We start from the raw sequence: 14,581 nt of genomic DNA, 5'->3' as shown, positions 1-14,581 counted from the left end.
CTCTTCTTTAGTGAGCCCACTTGACAAGTTTGATTGTCCTTGGGTCTGGCTTCCATCCCCTCTCCAACTAGCTGTCTGGAAGTGCTGCCTTCCACGTCTTGCTCATTCACACCTCATTCATTCAACACAGCAATTGATTAAGGGAGTGTGGGGAGGGGGAATCGTATTCTACTCCTAGCAAAAAAGACATTTTTCTTCTACTTTAACTATCCTTAGGGGCTATAACATTATACCGAGGCTTAACACAAAGTTTTCTAGAAGTTTTTCTACATAGGGATCTGATACAAAGTTCCTATATCAAAGGACTCGATACAAAGTTGTATGAAAATAGCTTAATACAAGGTTATATGAAGAGGCATAATACAAAGTCATATGAAAGTTATGTGAAGATGCTTAATACAGAGATTTATCTACAGGGTTCATTTGGGTGACGGGGGCTGGTGTGGGGAAGGGGGCAGCTGAATGGGAGGGAGATTTTTGGACCCAGGGCAGCCGAACTCAGAAGTAAAGAAGAGAGGCCGAGGCGGGCACGTGGGCAAACGGCTCTTTTATTTCCAATGCAGCAGCTGTGTCTGTAACCATCAGACCGACGGGAGCCAGCGCGCCAGGCGCTGTATGGCATCACGGCTGGGCATCCAGCACCCCAGGGCCCCAGCGCCAGGTGCTGTACAACAGCACAGCTGGGCATTCGGGGGACTATGGGGGTCCCTCAGTCTCCCCCAACCCGGACACCAGCCACTGGACAAACCCCAACCCAAAGCTGGTCCCTGCCCCGAAGAGCTGATGGCCACAAAACGCCCACCATCACCTCTGCAGGGTAATTCACACCCTCCATCTAACCCCGCTGGGGCTGTCATGTCATGTTAATTGAGGGGATTCCAGTTCCCCCCCCCACACACACACACTTCCGATTCCCATTTTTGCCTGAGATGTTCCCGACTCTAAGCCCAAATGGCTAGACAGGTCCTCTTGCCTGGTGCTGAGATGCAGCCACCTCTGGGGTGGGGCACAGGGGCTTTTATACAAGGACCCCTTGGTACTGAGATGCAGCCACCTCCGGGGGGTTAGGACAGCACGTGAGGGAGAACTGAAACTGCAGCGGGGAGTTTAGGGAAGCAGAAGGGAATCACGGGAGCGGGGCTTTGTCCAGGATGCCTGGGTCCACGCCCTGAGTCTGGGGCGGGAGGGGAAACCAGGAGGGCCCTAGTGCCCACAAGGGGCTGAGGCCTCGGGTTTGCCTCTTGGCTGAAATGTGCAAGGCACCGGCGTCCCCTGCATTAAACCCCAAGCTCAAGGGGCCGTTCCTGCCCTGGCTATTTCGTGATGCTCCAGGCTGGGCAGCGACAAGAACCGGCCTTGGGCGCGCCTGGTGCTGTACGCACGGCCATTTGCCCCGGGTGAGGGTCGTGCCCTCCATGGTCTGCCTCCTGGGCACTTGGTGCGAGCGTGCACAACCTTGTCTGAAGAGGGGAACCGCTCTCTTTCACACTTAGCCCCCTTGCACACTGAGCCACCACCTGTCATGACACCCATGTGCTCTGTATTTCACGTTTCTACGGGCTTGCACGTCTGCTCATGATCCCAAAGCCCCTTGTGCAAAGCAGGTGCTTTCCAAGTCTCGTACACTGGGTCCCTCGCATGCCAGAGCCCCTGGTGCAAAGCATGCATCTGCCGTGTTTCACAGCCGGCATCCCTCACATGCCTGTTCACAGTCACGGTGCCCCTGGTGCAAAGCACAGGCTGGTCATGTTTCACAGCCTGGTTCTTTTCACAACGGCTCACATTCACCGCTCGCTCTTGTGCACAGCGTGGGCCTGCCGTGTCTCACACCCTGGAGCCTTCACAATCCCAGAGCCCCTTGTGCAAAGCCTGTGTCTTCCCTCACTCACATCCTGGATCCCTCACACGCCTGCTGCCAGTCACAGTACCTCTTGTGCAGAGCATGCGCTATCTGTCTCTCAGACCCTCAGTCCCACGCAGGGCTGCTCGCACTCAGAGCTCCCCTCGTGCAAAGCGTGTGCCTTCCCTGGCTCACATCCTGGGTCCCTCGCACCCCTGTTCAAGATCACAAATCTACTGGTGTGAAGCACGTGCCTTCCATCTTTTGCAGCTTGGGTCTTCGCACGCACAGCTGGGGGTGTCCTGCCACAAAGCGTGGGCCCACTGCATGCATTGTTCCACAGTGGGGATTCCCTCAAGGCAGGCGCGCGCCGTGTGTGACCCTTCGTGTGTGTGTCCCCCTTGCACTTCGGAGCTGGGGGGAGCACAGGCAACCTGTGGTTCCGGTCTGTGGCCAACAGGTGGCGATGTTGTCCACCCATTCCCACCCCCCTCAAGTGGTGTCTCCTTCAGTCAGGGGACAGGGGGCTGAGTTCCTGCAGGCCCCTATGGGGCAGGTGCCCCCTGGACCAGGGTCTGGGCTCCAACGCCGGGTCAACCCCTCCTCACCGGCCTGCGGAGCAGAGAGAAACGGAAACAGAGGTTAATCTTGCCCCAGGGGGAACCAAAACTAGGGTCCCGGCCCTTTAAATTTCACACCCCAGCCCCACCCTCCCCCCCACACACTAAGGGGTGGAGAGGAAAAGGGGGGCTTGTGGAGTCGCAGGCACAGCTGGTGTGGGGGGAGCCCAGGGCTGGGCTGGCAGGGGCTGCGGGTGGGGAGTGAGGGGCACCGGCAGAGCTGGGGGGTGGGGGCTGGGCTGGGCTGGGCTGGCAGGGGCTGCGGGTGGGGAGTGAGGGGCACCAGCAGGGTTGGGCTGGCAGGGGGCTGCGGGTCGGGAGTGAGGGGCACCGGCAGGGCTGGGGGGGAGCCCAGGGCTGGGCTGGCAGGGGCTGCGGGTCAGGAGTGAGGGGCACCGGCAGGGCTGGGCTAGCAGGGGGCTGCAGGTCGGGAGTGAGGGGCACCGGCAGGGCTGGGGGGGAGCCCAGTGCTGGGCTGGCAGGGGCTGCGGGTCAGGAGTGAGGGGCACCAGCAGGGCTGGGGGGGAGCCCAGGGCTGGGCTGGCAGGGGGTTGCGGGTCAGGAGTGAGGGGCACCGGCAAGGCTGGGGGGGAGCCCAGGGCTGGGCTGGCAGGGGCTGCGGGTCAGGAGTGAGGGGCACCGGCAGGGCTGGGGGGGAGCCCAGGGCTGGGCTGGCAGGGGGTTGCGGGTCAGGAGTGAGGGGCACCGGCAGGGCTGGGCTAGCAGGGGGCTGCGGGTCGGGAGTGAGGGGCACCATGCCCACCTGTCTGGCTGTCCTGGGGCTGTAGCAGCCACGGCTCCTGCGGTTGTTTGGCCTCCAGGGCGGCCGTCACCAGCCGCGTCAGCGCCTCCAGCTTCTGGTCCAGGGCGTCGATTCGCTTCTCCAGGCCCCGCTGGGAGGTGCTGAGCCCAATGCTGAGGTCACAGAGAATCGTCTGCACCTGGGGAGGGAGCGGACAAAACCCCGTGGCATCGTGGGAAAGCGGCCAAGGGTCAGACGCCCCCCTCCCCCCCGCTGAGGCTGAGCCTCGGGGGGGTGGGGGGGATGACGTGAAGCCCCTGGAGGGCAGCAGCACCCCACAGCCTGCCCAGCTGGTGCCCCTCACTCCCAACCCACAGCGCCCTGGACCACTGGACCCCAATCCCCCCCAGAGCTCAGGAGAGAACCCAGGAGTCCTGCCCCCCTGCTCTAAACCACTGGACCCCAATCCCCCCCAGAGCTCAGGAGAGAACCCAGGAGTCCTACCCCCCTGCTCTAACCCACTGGACCCCACTCTCCTTTCAGAGCCGGGGAGAGAACCCAGGAGTCCTGGCTCCCACCCCCCCATTCTGTCTCAGTCCCTGCAGTTTCTACCTTCCTGTCCCCGAGCAGGGGGCTGTGTGGGGCTGGGTTACTTAGGGGCCCTGGGAGGGGGAAGCCAGGCTGGGACGTGCAGGCAGAACTCACCTTCGACATGTCCACCAGGGCGTTAACCTGATCTCGGAGCTTCCGGTGCCGAATCCGGACCTCCCGGAACCTGCAGAACCGGAGAAAGAGCTGAGCCGGCGCCCCTCACTCCCGACCCGCAGCCCCCTGCCAGTCCAGCCGGCGCCCCTCACTCCCGACCCGCAGCCCCCTGTCAGACCAGCCGGCGCCCCTCACTCCCGACCCGCAGCCCCCTGCCAGTCCAGCCGGCGCCCCTCACTCCCGACCCGCAGCCCCCTGCCAGTCCAGCCGGCGCCCCTCACTCCCGACCCGCAGCCCCCTGCCAGTCCAGCCGGCGCCCCTCACTCCCGACCCGCAGCCCCCTGCCGGTCCAGCCGGCGCCCCTCACTCCCGACCCGCAGCCCCCTGCCGGTCCAGCCGGCGCCCCTCACTCCCGACCCGCAGCCCCCTGCTAGACCAGCCGGCGCCCCTCACTCCCGACCCGCAATCCCCTGCCAGTCCAGCCGGCGCCCCTCACTCCCGACCCGCAGCCCCCTGCTAGACCAGCCGGCGCCCCTCACTCCCGACCCGCAGCCCCCTGCCAGTCCAACCGGCGCCCCTCACTCCCGACCCGCAGCCCCCTGCCAGTCCAACCGGCGCCCCTCACTCCCGACCCGCAGCCCCCTGCCAGTCCAACCGGCGCCCCTCACTCCCGACCCGCAGCCCCCTGCCAGTCCAGCCGGCGCCCCTCACTCCCGACCCGCAGCCCCCTGCCGGTCCAGCCGGCGCCCCTCACTCCCGACCCGCAGCCCCCTGCCGGTCCAGCCGGCGCCCCTCACTCCCGACCCGCAGCCCCCTGCCGGTCCAGCCGGCGCCCCTCACTCCCGACCCGCAGCCCCCTGCCGGTCCAGCCGGCGCCCCTCACTCCCGACCCGCAGCCCCCTGCTAGACCAGCCGGCGCCCCTCACTCCCGACCCGCAGCCCCCTGCCGGTCCAGCCGGTGCCCCTCACTCCCGACCCGCAGCCCCCTGCTGGTCCAGCCGGTGCCCCTCACTCCCGACCCGCAGCCCCCTGCTAGTCCAGCCATGGGCTCCCCAGTCCCCTCCCAGAGCTAGGGAGAGAACCCAGGAGTCCTGGCTCCCAGCCCCCCTGTTCTAACCCACTAGACCCCACCTCCCTCACCCCCAGAAGCCGGGAGCGGACCCAGGCGTCCGGGCACTGTCACTCACCTGTGGATGGCCGCCAGCAAGCGCCTGTGATGCGTCCGGACTCGGCGCCCGGCCCTGGCCTTGGCCTTGCTGTGTCTGTGGAAGAGCCAAGCCGCCTGTAGGACGTTCGCTGCCGAGTTCCTCATCTGGGAGGGAAACGGAGTCATGTCAGGATCCTTCCCACAATGCACTGGGTTAGCAGTTCCCTGCCCTACCCCCCCCCCCCACCTGGGGCCCATGGGCTGGGCTTTTAGGGTGGGAGGGGGGGCACAATGGACCTGAACTCTGAGGTTGCTCCCTATACTTCCCACAATGCATCTGGGCCACAGGGTTGGGCATTTTCCCACCATGCACCAGGTCTTACTATTCCCCTGTCCCACAATGCACCTGGATTTCCAGGGCTTGGCCACTTTCTCACAATACCCCTGTGTCAGTCTGTGCAGGCCAAGCAGCCCACGGGGGCCCAGCCAAGCCCCACCATGCCGGGGGGGGAGGGCGGGGGGCGTCAGGGCCTGGCTGGGGTGGCATGGGGGGCCCTGCCTCCTCCCCCCCCCAGCAGGCACCGGGAGCGTTTCCCATCCCCATCCACAGAAGAACATTTGGAAAACAGCCACGTCCCCGGCACTGGGAGGGGAGTGAGGTCAGAGCAGGGGGGTCTGGGGGCCCGGACGCCTGGGTTCTGCCCCACCTCTTTGGTGCACTGTATGTCCATCATGAAGTTGTGAACATGTTTCTCCGCCCGGTTGAACTCCAGTTTGTCGGCTGCCACTGCCACCAGCAGCGCCGTGCAGCCAACGCCCTGCGGCAGAGACAGGGAATGCGATTAGCCAGGCAGGGTTCCAGGGCAGCACTAGGGGGTGCTGTGCTGCGGGAGGGCACAGCCCTTACCATGATGCCGGTCCACAGACAGACCAGCCGGCCGCACACCGTCACTGGCACCACGTCCCCGTAGCCGATGGTGAGGAAGGTGATGGGGATTAGCCAGAACGTCCCCTCCAGGTGCCCTGCTCCGTTCTCCCTGCAGCACGGGGGGCAGAGAGACAGCGTCAGAGACACCCCCCACTGAGCCTGCCTTGCCCCCGCCCCCACAACGGCCAACCTCATGATTTTGAGAGAGCCATAGAATATCAGGGTTGGAAGGGACCTCAGGAGATCATCTAGTCCAACCCCCTGCTCAAAGCAGGACCAATCCCCAGACAGTTTTTTTCCCCCCATTCCCTAAGTGGCCCCCTCAAGGATTGAACTCACAACCCTGGGTTTAGCAGGCCAATGCTCAAACCACTGAGCTATCCCTCCACTCCAATGCCCCTGGGCCTTCTGCCTGGCTGCTTTCCCAGCATGCCCTTGGGCCTACAGCGGGAGCCCCTCAACCCACAATGCACCTGGCCGCTTGGCCCCTTTTCCATTCACCTTCAATTGCCGGCTTTCCCACCATGCCGCTGGGCCTTTGGCCACTTTCCCATGATGCACCTGGCCTTAAGTAGCCTGCTTCCCTTCGATGCACTTGGGCCTTTGGCCACTTTCCCATGATGCACCTGGGCCTAAATTAACCTGCTTTCCCATGGTGCACTTGGGCCGTAAGTTGGCCCCTTTCCCACAATGCACTTCGGCCCTGGACCACTTTCCCACAGTGCACCTCAGCCGAAAGTTGCCTGCTTTCCCACGATGCCCCAGGGCCCTCAGCTGCCTCCATCCCCGCTGTGCCCTGGGGCCGGGCCTGCTCTCCCACAATCCACTCGGGGCCTACGTTGGCCGCTTTCCCAGCCTGCCCTGGGGCCCTTGGCCGCCCCGCGCCCGGCCGCACCTCTCGCAGACGGACAGCACCCAGGAGGCGGTGAGCCAGAGCCCCAGGGTGAGCACCAGCAGCACGCGGCCGGGCTGGCCGTTGACCAGCAGGCGCAGGACGAAGGGGTACCGGAAGCGGATCTGGTTGAGGGAGCCGATGGTGCGGTACGAGGCGTCTCCCAGGACGTGGCTCTGCAGCAGCGCGGCCCGCGGGACCAGGTACAGCCGCAGGAACATCAGCAGCGACAGCAGCGTCTCGGCCCCCGGCAGGAAGGACGTCGGGGGGCCCAGCTCGGGGGCCAGGCAGGGGGAGCCCCCCGTGGGGAAGGGGTGCAGGGCGCAGACCAGCAGCTCCAGCAGGATCAGGCCCAGTTTGGGGCCGCTCACCGCGATGCGCCAGTCCTGGAGCGAGTTGTCCAGCATGAAGAGCTGTGGGGGGAGAGAGAGGGAGAGCATGGAACCCAGGAGTCCGGGCTCCCCCCCCGCTTCCCCCCCCCGGCTCTAACCCACCAGGCCCCACTCCTCTCCCGGAGCCGGGGAGAGAACCCAGGAGTCCGGGCTCCCCACTGGCTCTAATCCACCAGACCCCACTCCTCTCCCGGAGCCGAGGAGAGAACCCAGGAGTCCGGGCTCCCCACCGGCTCTAATCCACCAGACCCCACTCCTCTCCCGGAGCCGGGGAGAGAACCCAGGAGTCCGGGCTCCCCACCCCGGCTCTAACCCACCAGACCCCATTCCTCTCCCGGAGCCGAGGAGAGAACCCAGGAGTCCTGACTTCACCCCTCTCTCTCTGTCACGGTTTCTCTCTTCCATTTTCACTTTCTCCATCTTTCTTGCCCTCTCTGGGATTTGCCCCTGCCTGGGGGAGGACCCTCCGTTTAATGGAGCAACCACCGTCCTCCCGGCCCCAGCCCCGGCCCCTGGGGGTCTGTGGGGAGCTCAGCCCCACAGCCAGCTGCTGCGGGTGGGGGCCAGTAACAGCCCCCCACTGCCCTGCCCCCCAGGGACCATCAGGGCAGGGGCAGGGAGACCCAGAGCTACTCTCCCGTTAGTGGGGCCCAGGAGTGGCTGGACCGGGGTGCGGGGGGCGGGGAGAGCGGGAGTGTGTGTGTGTGTGACCCACTGCTGGGGGGCTGAGCCCTGCTCTGTGTGTTTACGTCTGGGCCCAGAGGCGTGTGCAGGTGACTCACAGCCGGGATCTCTTCGCTCCCCTGGGGCGGGAAACTTCCACCCTCGCAAGATCAACCTCCTGTTTCCGCCCCACAGGCGGCTGGGACTCCAACACCGTGGGCGTGTCTGTGTGTTTGTGTGCGTGTGTGTATTTCTGTGTGTGTGTCTGTGTGTGTGCGTGTCTGTGTGTTTGTCTTTGTGTGCATGTCTGTCTCTGTGTGCGTGTGTCCGTGTGTGTGACTCTGTGTGTGTGTCTCTGTGTGTGTGTGCCTGTGTCTCTGTGTTTGTCTTTGTGTGCCTGTGTGTGTGTGTGTGTGTATCTCTGTGTCTGTATCTTTGTGTGTGTGTGTGTGTGTGTGGGAGAGAGAGAGCGTATGTGTGTGTGCAGCAGGGACATAAACACCCAGCCCACAACTCACAACCCCGTCACCCACCAGCAGCCGAAGCAGCTAGAAAAGCCCAAACTCAGCCTGATCTGGGGAGATTAGATGGAATCTGCCCCCAACCGACGGAAAAATAGTCAGTGAGCGTTTTCTGTCACTGGTGTGGGGGGTTGGAGTGGGGGCTGGGAGCCAGGACTCCTGGGTTCTTTCCCCGGCTCTGGGAGGGGAGTGGGGTCTAGTGGTTAGAGCAGGGAGGTAGGGGGATGGGTCAGGACTCCTGGGTTCTTTTCCCGGCTCTGGGAGGGGAGTGGGGTCTAGTGGTTAGAGCAGGGGGGTAGGGGGATGGGGCAGGACTCCTGGGTTCTTTTCCCGGCTCTGGGAGGGGAGTGGGGTCTAGTGCTTAGAGTGCGGGGAGGGGCCTGGGAACCAGGACTCCTGGGTTCTTTCCCCGGCTCTGGGAGGGGAGTGATGTCTAGTGGTTAGAGCAGGGGGGTAGGGGGATGGGGCAGGACTCCTGGGTTCTTTCCCCGGCTCTGGGAGGGGAGTGAGTCTAATGGTTAGAGCAGGGGGGTAGGGGGATGGGGCAGGACTCCTGGGTTCTTTCCCCGGCTCTGGGAGGGGAGTGATGTCTAGTGGTTAGGGGGCGGGGGGGGCGAGAAGAGGAGCCAGGACTCCTGGGTTCCAATTTGACTTGGGAAAAGCTGGTAAGGAGGTGGCTACTTTAGAGCCAAGAGCTCAGAGCAGCTGGGGGGAGCTTCAGTCCCAAACAGGGGAACCCCAAATGTACCCCCACCCCACCCACTGAAGGGGAGCCTTCTTGGGGGTGGGGGGAATTAAGGGCAAGCTGGGGGGACGTTCCTAGGACCCTGGCCTGGCCGACATTTGGGGGGAGGGGCCTTACCTGGATCTCCTTGACGTGGAAGGCGAGGATGACGGCCAGCAGGGTGGCGGTGGAGAGCGAGAGGAGGCATTTCACCAGGAACAGATACGCAAACCACTGAGAGGGGGAGAGAAAATGGGAGTGAAACCCCCTGAGCCAGCCAGGCCCTGCCCTGGGGCTGGATGGGAGCCGGCGCCCCCTAGAGGGGAGAGGCCCCGAGCCCCATTCCCGCCCCAGCCAGGGTGGATGTTTGACCCCCCGGGGCGCTGTAGATCTCAGTACAAAATCTCATTGTTCTTTGTTATTGACCCAGGAAAGCGGCCGCCAGCCAAGGCCGATACCACAGCCGGGCCCCAAGGGGGTGGGGGGTGGGGATCGTCCCCCCCCCCCCGTCCCAGACGGCTGCCTCCGGCCCAGCTCAGATCGCAGCCCCACCCTGAGCAAACACGGCGCTGCCGGGCAGGTGGAGGGTTTGGAGTGAGGCCAGGAAGAACTTGGGGATTCGCCACAGAGAAGAGGGCAGGGTGCGGGCAAGGCCGCTTGGAGAGAGGCGGGAGCAGGGAACCCAGAACCCAGCCCTGAAAGAAGCCCGGAGTCCAGACTCCCAGCCCCTCCCTCTGCTCTAACCACTAGACCCCACTCCCCTCCCAAAGCCAGGGAGAGAACCCAGGAGTCCTGGCTCCCAGCCCCCTGCTCTAACCACTAGACCCTACTCCCCTCCCAGAGCCAGGGATAGAACCCAGGAGTCCTGGCTCCCAGCCCCCCCGCGCTAACCCCCAGACCACCCTCCCCCATTCCCTGTACAATGATTTATCGATCTCCTTCCGTATGAAGCTGCCACCTCCTCCGTCCTGATCAATATTTATCCTGTCACTGGCCCAGAATCAACACCCCCGCTGAAGGGCGCGATTGTGTTGGGAACAATCGGAGCAGCCAGTCTTGGCGGCTTCTTGCAAATGGGGCTGGATGGTGCCAAGAGTGGGAGCGGGATGGCCAAGGTCTGCACCGGGAGCTGGTGCCCAGAGAGACATCAAAATGATCACTGCTTCGTGCCTCAGTTTCCCCACTGACTCCTCCAACCTGCTCCCTGCAGCACAGTGCCCCCTAGCCCCACGCGGGGGCATCGGGACCAGCCCTGCCTGCCAGGTGAGAGCCCCCACCCTGCTCCCTGCAGTACAGGTTGTTTTTGCACCGTCTCCGGGTTCCCGCCCGGACATGCCCACAGAAGGGAGGGTTCTGGGAGAGGGCCCAGAACGGATCCAGGGGCCCGTTCCAGACACCGAGCCAGGATGCGCCCACGGCTAACTGCTGGGAGGGTCCATTGGCCGCTGGAGAGTTCCAGCCGTTTGCCAAACCCCACTGAGATTCCAGAGCAGGGAGTCAGGACTCCTGGGTTCTACAGCAAGGGACAAGATGAGAACCCAGGAGTCCAGGCTCCCAGCCCCTCCCCGCTGCTCGAACCCACTAGAACCCACTCCCCTCACAGATCTAGAGATAGAACCCAGGAGTCCGGGCTCCCAGGCCCACACTCTGACACTCCCCCCCCAGCATCCTCCCCCCAATGGCCCGTGGCTGGTGGCTGGTTAAATAAATGATTTGAATCATTAAGTTTCTGCAGCCTGGGGCTGGTGCCACCAGGCAACAAATTCCAGCACGTGGCGGCTAGTTCCGGGATGGGGCTCTGGGTCTGGAGTGAGGGGCACCGGCAGAGCTGGGGGGTGGATCCAGGCTGGGCTGGCAGGGGCTGCGGGTCGGGAGTGAGGGGCACCGGCAGAGCTGGGGGTGGGGAAGCAGGGGGCTGCGGGTGGGGAGTGAGGGGCACCGGCAGAGCAGGGGGTGGGATAGTGGGGGGGGCTGCGGGTCGGGAGTGAGGGGCACCGGCAGAGCGGGGGGTGGGGAAGCAGGGGGCTGCGGGTCGGGAGTGAGGGGCACCGGCAGAGCGGGGGGTGGGGAAGCAGGGGGCTGCGGGTCGGGAGTGAGGGGCACCAGCAGAGCTGGGGGTGGGGAAGCAGGGGGGGCTGCGGGTCGGGAGTGAGGGGCACCGGCAGAGCTGGGGGTGGGGAAGCAGGGGGCTGCGGGTCGGGAGTGAGGGGCACCGGCAGAGCTGGGGGTGGGGAAGCAGGGGCTGCGGGTCAGGAGTGAGGGGCACCGGCAGAGTGGGGGGTGGGGAAGCAGGGGCTGCGGGTCGGGAGTGAGGGGCACCGGCAGAGCTGGGGGTGGGGGAAGCAAGGGGGGCTGCGGGTCAGGAGTGAGGGGCACCGGCAGAGCGGGGGGGTGGGATAGTGGGGGGGCTGCGGGTCGGGAGTGAGGGGCACCGGCAGAGCTGGGGTGGGATAGCAGGGGGGGGCTGCGGGTCAGGAGTGAGGGGCACCGGCAGAGCTGGGGGTGGGGGTAGCAGGGGCTGCGGGTCGGAAGTGAGGGGCACCCTCCTACCTTGCAGCCCCCGAACCAGGCCAGCTCCGTGTGCAGCACCATCAGCAGGATCCCCCCGAGTGCCAGGGCCAGGCCCCAGCCCGCCAGCTGCCCCTCGGCCTTCAGCAGCCCCTTCCGCAGCTGCAGCCGCCGCAGGTTCTCGCCCGGCACCCCCGGCACGGGCAGGACTGCGGCTTCGGGGGGGTTCTGCTTGACTCCCATCTCATGGACGTAGGGGGGCACGGGCAGGCAGGGGGCGAGGGACCCCCCGGCTGGCCCCCATCGCTGGCGCTTCAGCAACCAGCACGCAGCCAGTGTGACACCGGGGGGCACAACCCCTAGGCGGGCTGGCAGGGGCACGGAGCAGAAAGGGGGGAAATCGAGGGGGGTGGGGAAGGAAGGAAGGAAGGAAGGAAGGAAGGAGGGGGTGAGAGTCACTGCGAAAGGCCGGGCGGCAGAGAGAAGGGGGTGACTGGCGAGAGACGGCACGCGAGCGAGTCAGCCTGGCAGAGAGGTGCTGGGACCGCGGGAACGGGACAGCCCCAGACAGAGACGGTGGAACAAAGGGAGCGGGTGAGATGGAGAAAAGGAGGGAATTTGGAAGAGATGGGCAGAGAGAGAAGAGAATGGAGGGAGTGTAGAAGAGAGAGAGACGGAGTGATAACAAGATAGAAGGAACGTGGAAGAGAGACAGATGAAGGGGTGTTAGGACAGAGGGAAGGTGTCAGGGGCGGGTGGGGGGTAGAAGTACGGAGGGAAGGTGGCAGGGGAAGGTGGAGGGAAGGTGGCAGGGGCGGGTGGAGGGTAGAAGTAGGGAGGGAAGGTGGCAGGGGAAGATCGAGGGAAGATGACAGCGGGCAAAGGGAAGGTGGCAGAGGTGGGTGGAGGGAAGGTGGCAGGGGCGGGTGGAGGGTAGAAGTAGGGAGGGAAGGTGGCAGGGGCGGGTGGAGGGAAGGTGACTGCGGGCAAAGGGAAGGTGGCAGGGGCGGGTGGAGGGTAGAAGTACGGAGGGAAGGTGGCAGGGGCGGGTGGAGGGAAGGTGACTGCGGGCAAAGGGAAGGTGGCAGGGGCGGGTGGAGGGTAGAAGTACGGAGGGAAGGTGGCAGGGGCGGGTGGAGGGAAGGTGGCAGCGGGCAAAGGGAAGGTGTCAGAGGCGGGTGGAGGGTTGAAGTAGGGAGGGAAGGTGGCAGGGGAAGGTGGAGGGAAGGTGGCAGGGGCGGGTGGAGGGTAGAAGTACGGAGGGAAGGTGGCAGGGGCGGGTGGAGGGAAGGTGGCAGCGGGCAAAGGGAAGGTGGCAGGGGCGGGTGGAGGGTAGAAGTACGGAGGGAAGGTGGCAGGGGCGGGTGGAGGGAAGGTGGCAGCGGGCAAAGGGAAGGTGGCAGGGGCGGGTGGAGGGTAGAAGTACGGAGGGAAGGTGACAGACCCAGACAAGCAGGCGAAGGGCAGCAGGTGGAGGGGAGAGGGAGAGGGAGAGGGTGGCAGGCGGAGGGGTGGAGCGGGGGGATCCCCAGCCGGGCAAGGGCACCTGGCAGCTGCTGGGTTCGGCTCTGGGTCGCTCCCTTCTCTGCCCCGCCGCGATCTGGCCCCTGGGTGCGGCAGGGCAGGGTGAGGGTTGGCGGGGAGGGGAGGGACTTGAAGGAGCAGCAAGTGTCCTGGGACGAAAAGGGGCGGGGGAAGGAGCCCAGGGCTGGGTGAGGGGCTGCGGGTCAGGAGTGAGGGGCACCGGCAGAGCTGGGGGGGGAGGGGGCAGGGCTGGGATAGCAGGGGGCTGCGGGTCGGGAGTGAGGGGCACCGGCAGAGCTGGGGGGGGAGGGGGCAGGGCTGGGATAGCAGGGGGCTGCAGGTCGGGAGTGAGGGGCACCGGCAGAGCTGCGGGGGCGGAGCCCAGGGCTGGGTGAGGGGCTGCGGGTCGGGAGTGAGGGGCACCGGCAGGGCTGGGGGTGGGGGTGGCGTGGGAGCTGAATCCCAGACCCCGCCCCCCAGGATTCCCCTCCCACCCCCTGTCTCGGGGTGGGTCCGAGCCGGGGAGGTGGCTGGTGAATTCCTGAGTCATGGGCAGGGTGGGGGTCTCTGAAGGGACTGACCTGGCTTGGAGCCCAGGTGGGAGGGGCTGGAATCTGCCCCCTGCCCTCCCCATCTCCCTCTCCTTCCCCAGCCTGGGGCGGGGGGGGCGGATAGTTTTCAAGGAAAGGCTCCGTCCAAGCTACAGACTGAGCTCCTCCCCCCAACACGGCTCTGCCGGTGCCCCTCACTCCCGACCCGCAGCCCCTGCCAGCCCAGCCCTGGGCTCCCCCCCCAGCCCTGCCGGTGCCCCTCACTCCCGACCCGCAGCCCCTGCCAGCCCAGCCCTGGGCTCCCCCCCCAGCCCTGCCGGTGCCCCTCACTCCTGACTCGCAGCCCCTGCCAGCCCAGCCCTGGGCTCCCCCCCCAGCCCTGCCGGTGCCCCCCAAGAAGGAGGTGACTCACCCCCAGCCCCTCTCAGCCCCCCCCCCAGGCCCGCTGGGCTCTGAGTCACCAGGGAGGCTGCCACCCCTGACTCAGCACAGGCACATCCTGTGGCATCCCTGATTTCCCCGGCCGCCCCGCCCTGCGCCCCCCTCCCCCACACACACACCTGGGACGGGCTAGGGATTTGTTCCCCTGTATACACAGCCGCCCTGCCCCAGAAGCAGCCGCATCTCAGCACCGGGCGAGGTGTCCCTGTATAAGAACATAGGAACAGCCAGACTGGGTGAGACCAAGGGTCCATCTATCCCAGTATCCTGTCTTCCGACAGCGGCCAGTGCCAGGTGCCCCAGAGGGCATGAACAGAACAGGGAATCATCAAGTGATCCATCCCCCATCGCCCATTCCCAGCTCCTGGCAAACAGAGGCTAAG

The 14,581-nt window shown here is 65.4% G+C and overlaps 1 protein-coding gene across 1 annotated transcript; it reads right to left on the bottom strand.

Annotated features, from left to right (window-relative positions):
* Positions 1–317: 317 nt before the first annotated feature.
* Positions 318–13,267, bottom strand: KCNN4 (potassium calcium-activated channel subfamily N member 4). Its single transcript, XM_054011173.1, has 9 exons — positions 11,725–13,267; positions 9,313–9,408; positions 6,878–7,287; positions 5,962–6,091; positions 5,762–5,872; positions 5,095–5,219; positions 3,908–3,977; positions 3,224–3,401; positions 318–2,452 (listed from the first exon to the last, which is right to left on the bottom strand). Exons 1-9 carry the CDS (start codon positions 11,923–11,925, stop codon positions 2,445–2,447), a joined length of 1,329 nt encoding a protein of 442 aa, XP_053867148.1. The 5' UTR covers positions 11,926–13,267; the 3' UTR covers positions 318–2,444.
* Positions 13,268–14,581: the final 1,314 nt, after the last annotated feature.

The sequence above is a fragment of the Malaclemys terrapin genome, chromosome 21, assembly GCF_027887155.1.
Source record: "Malaclemys terrapin pileata isolate rMalTer1 chromosome 21, rMalTer1.hap1, whole genome shotgun sequence".
NCBI classification, from domain to species: domain Eukaryota; kingdom Metazoa; phylum Chordata; order Testudines; family Emydidae; genus Malaclemys; species Malaclemys terrapin.
The sequence above is the reverse complement of the archived record's forward strand: the minus strand, read 5'-3'. Positions and strand labels throughout refer to the sequence as shown.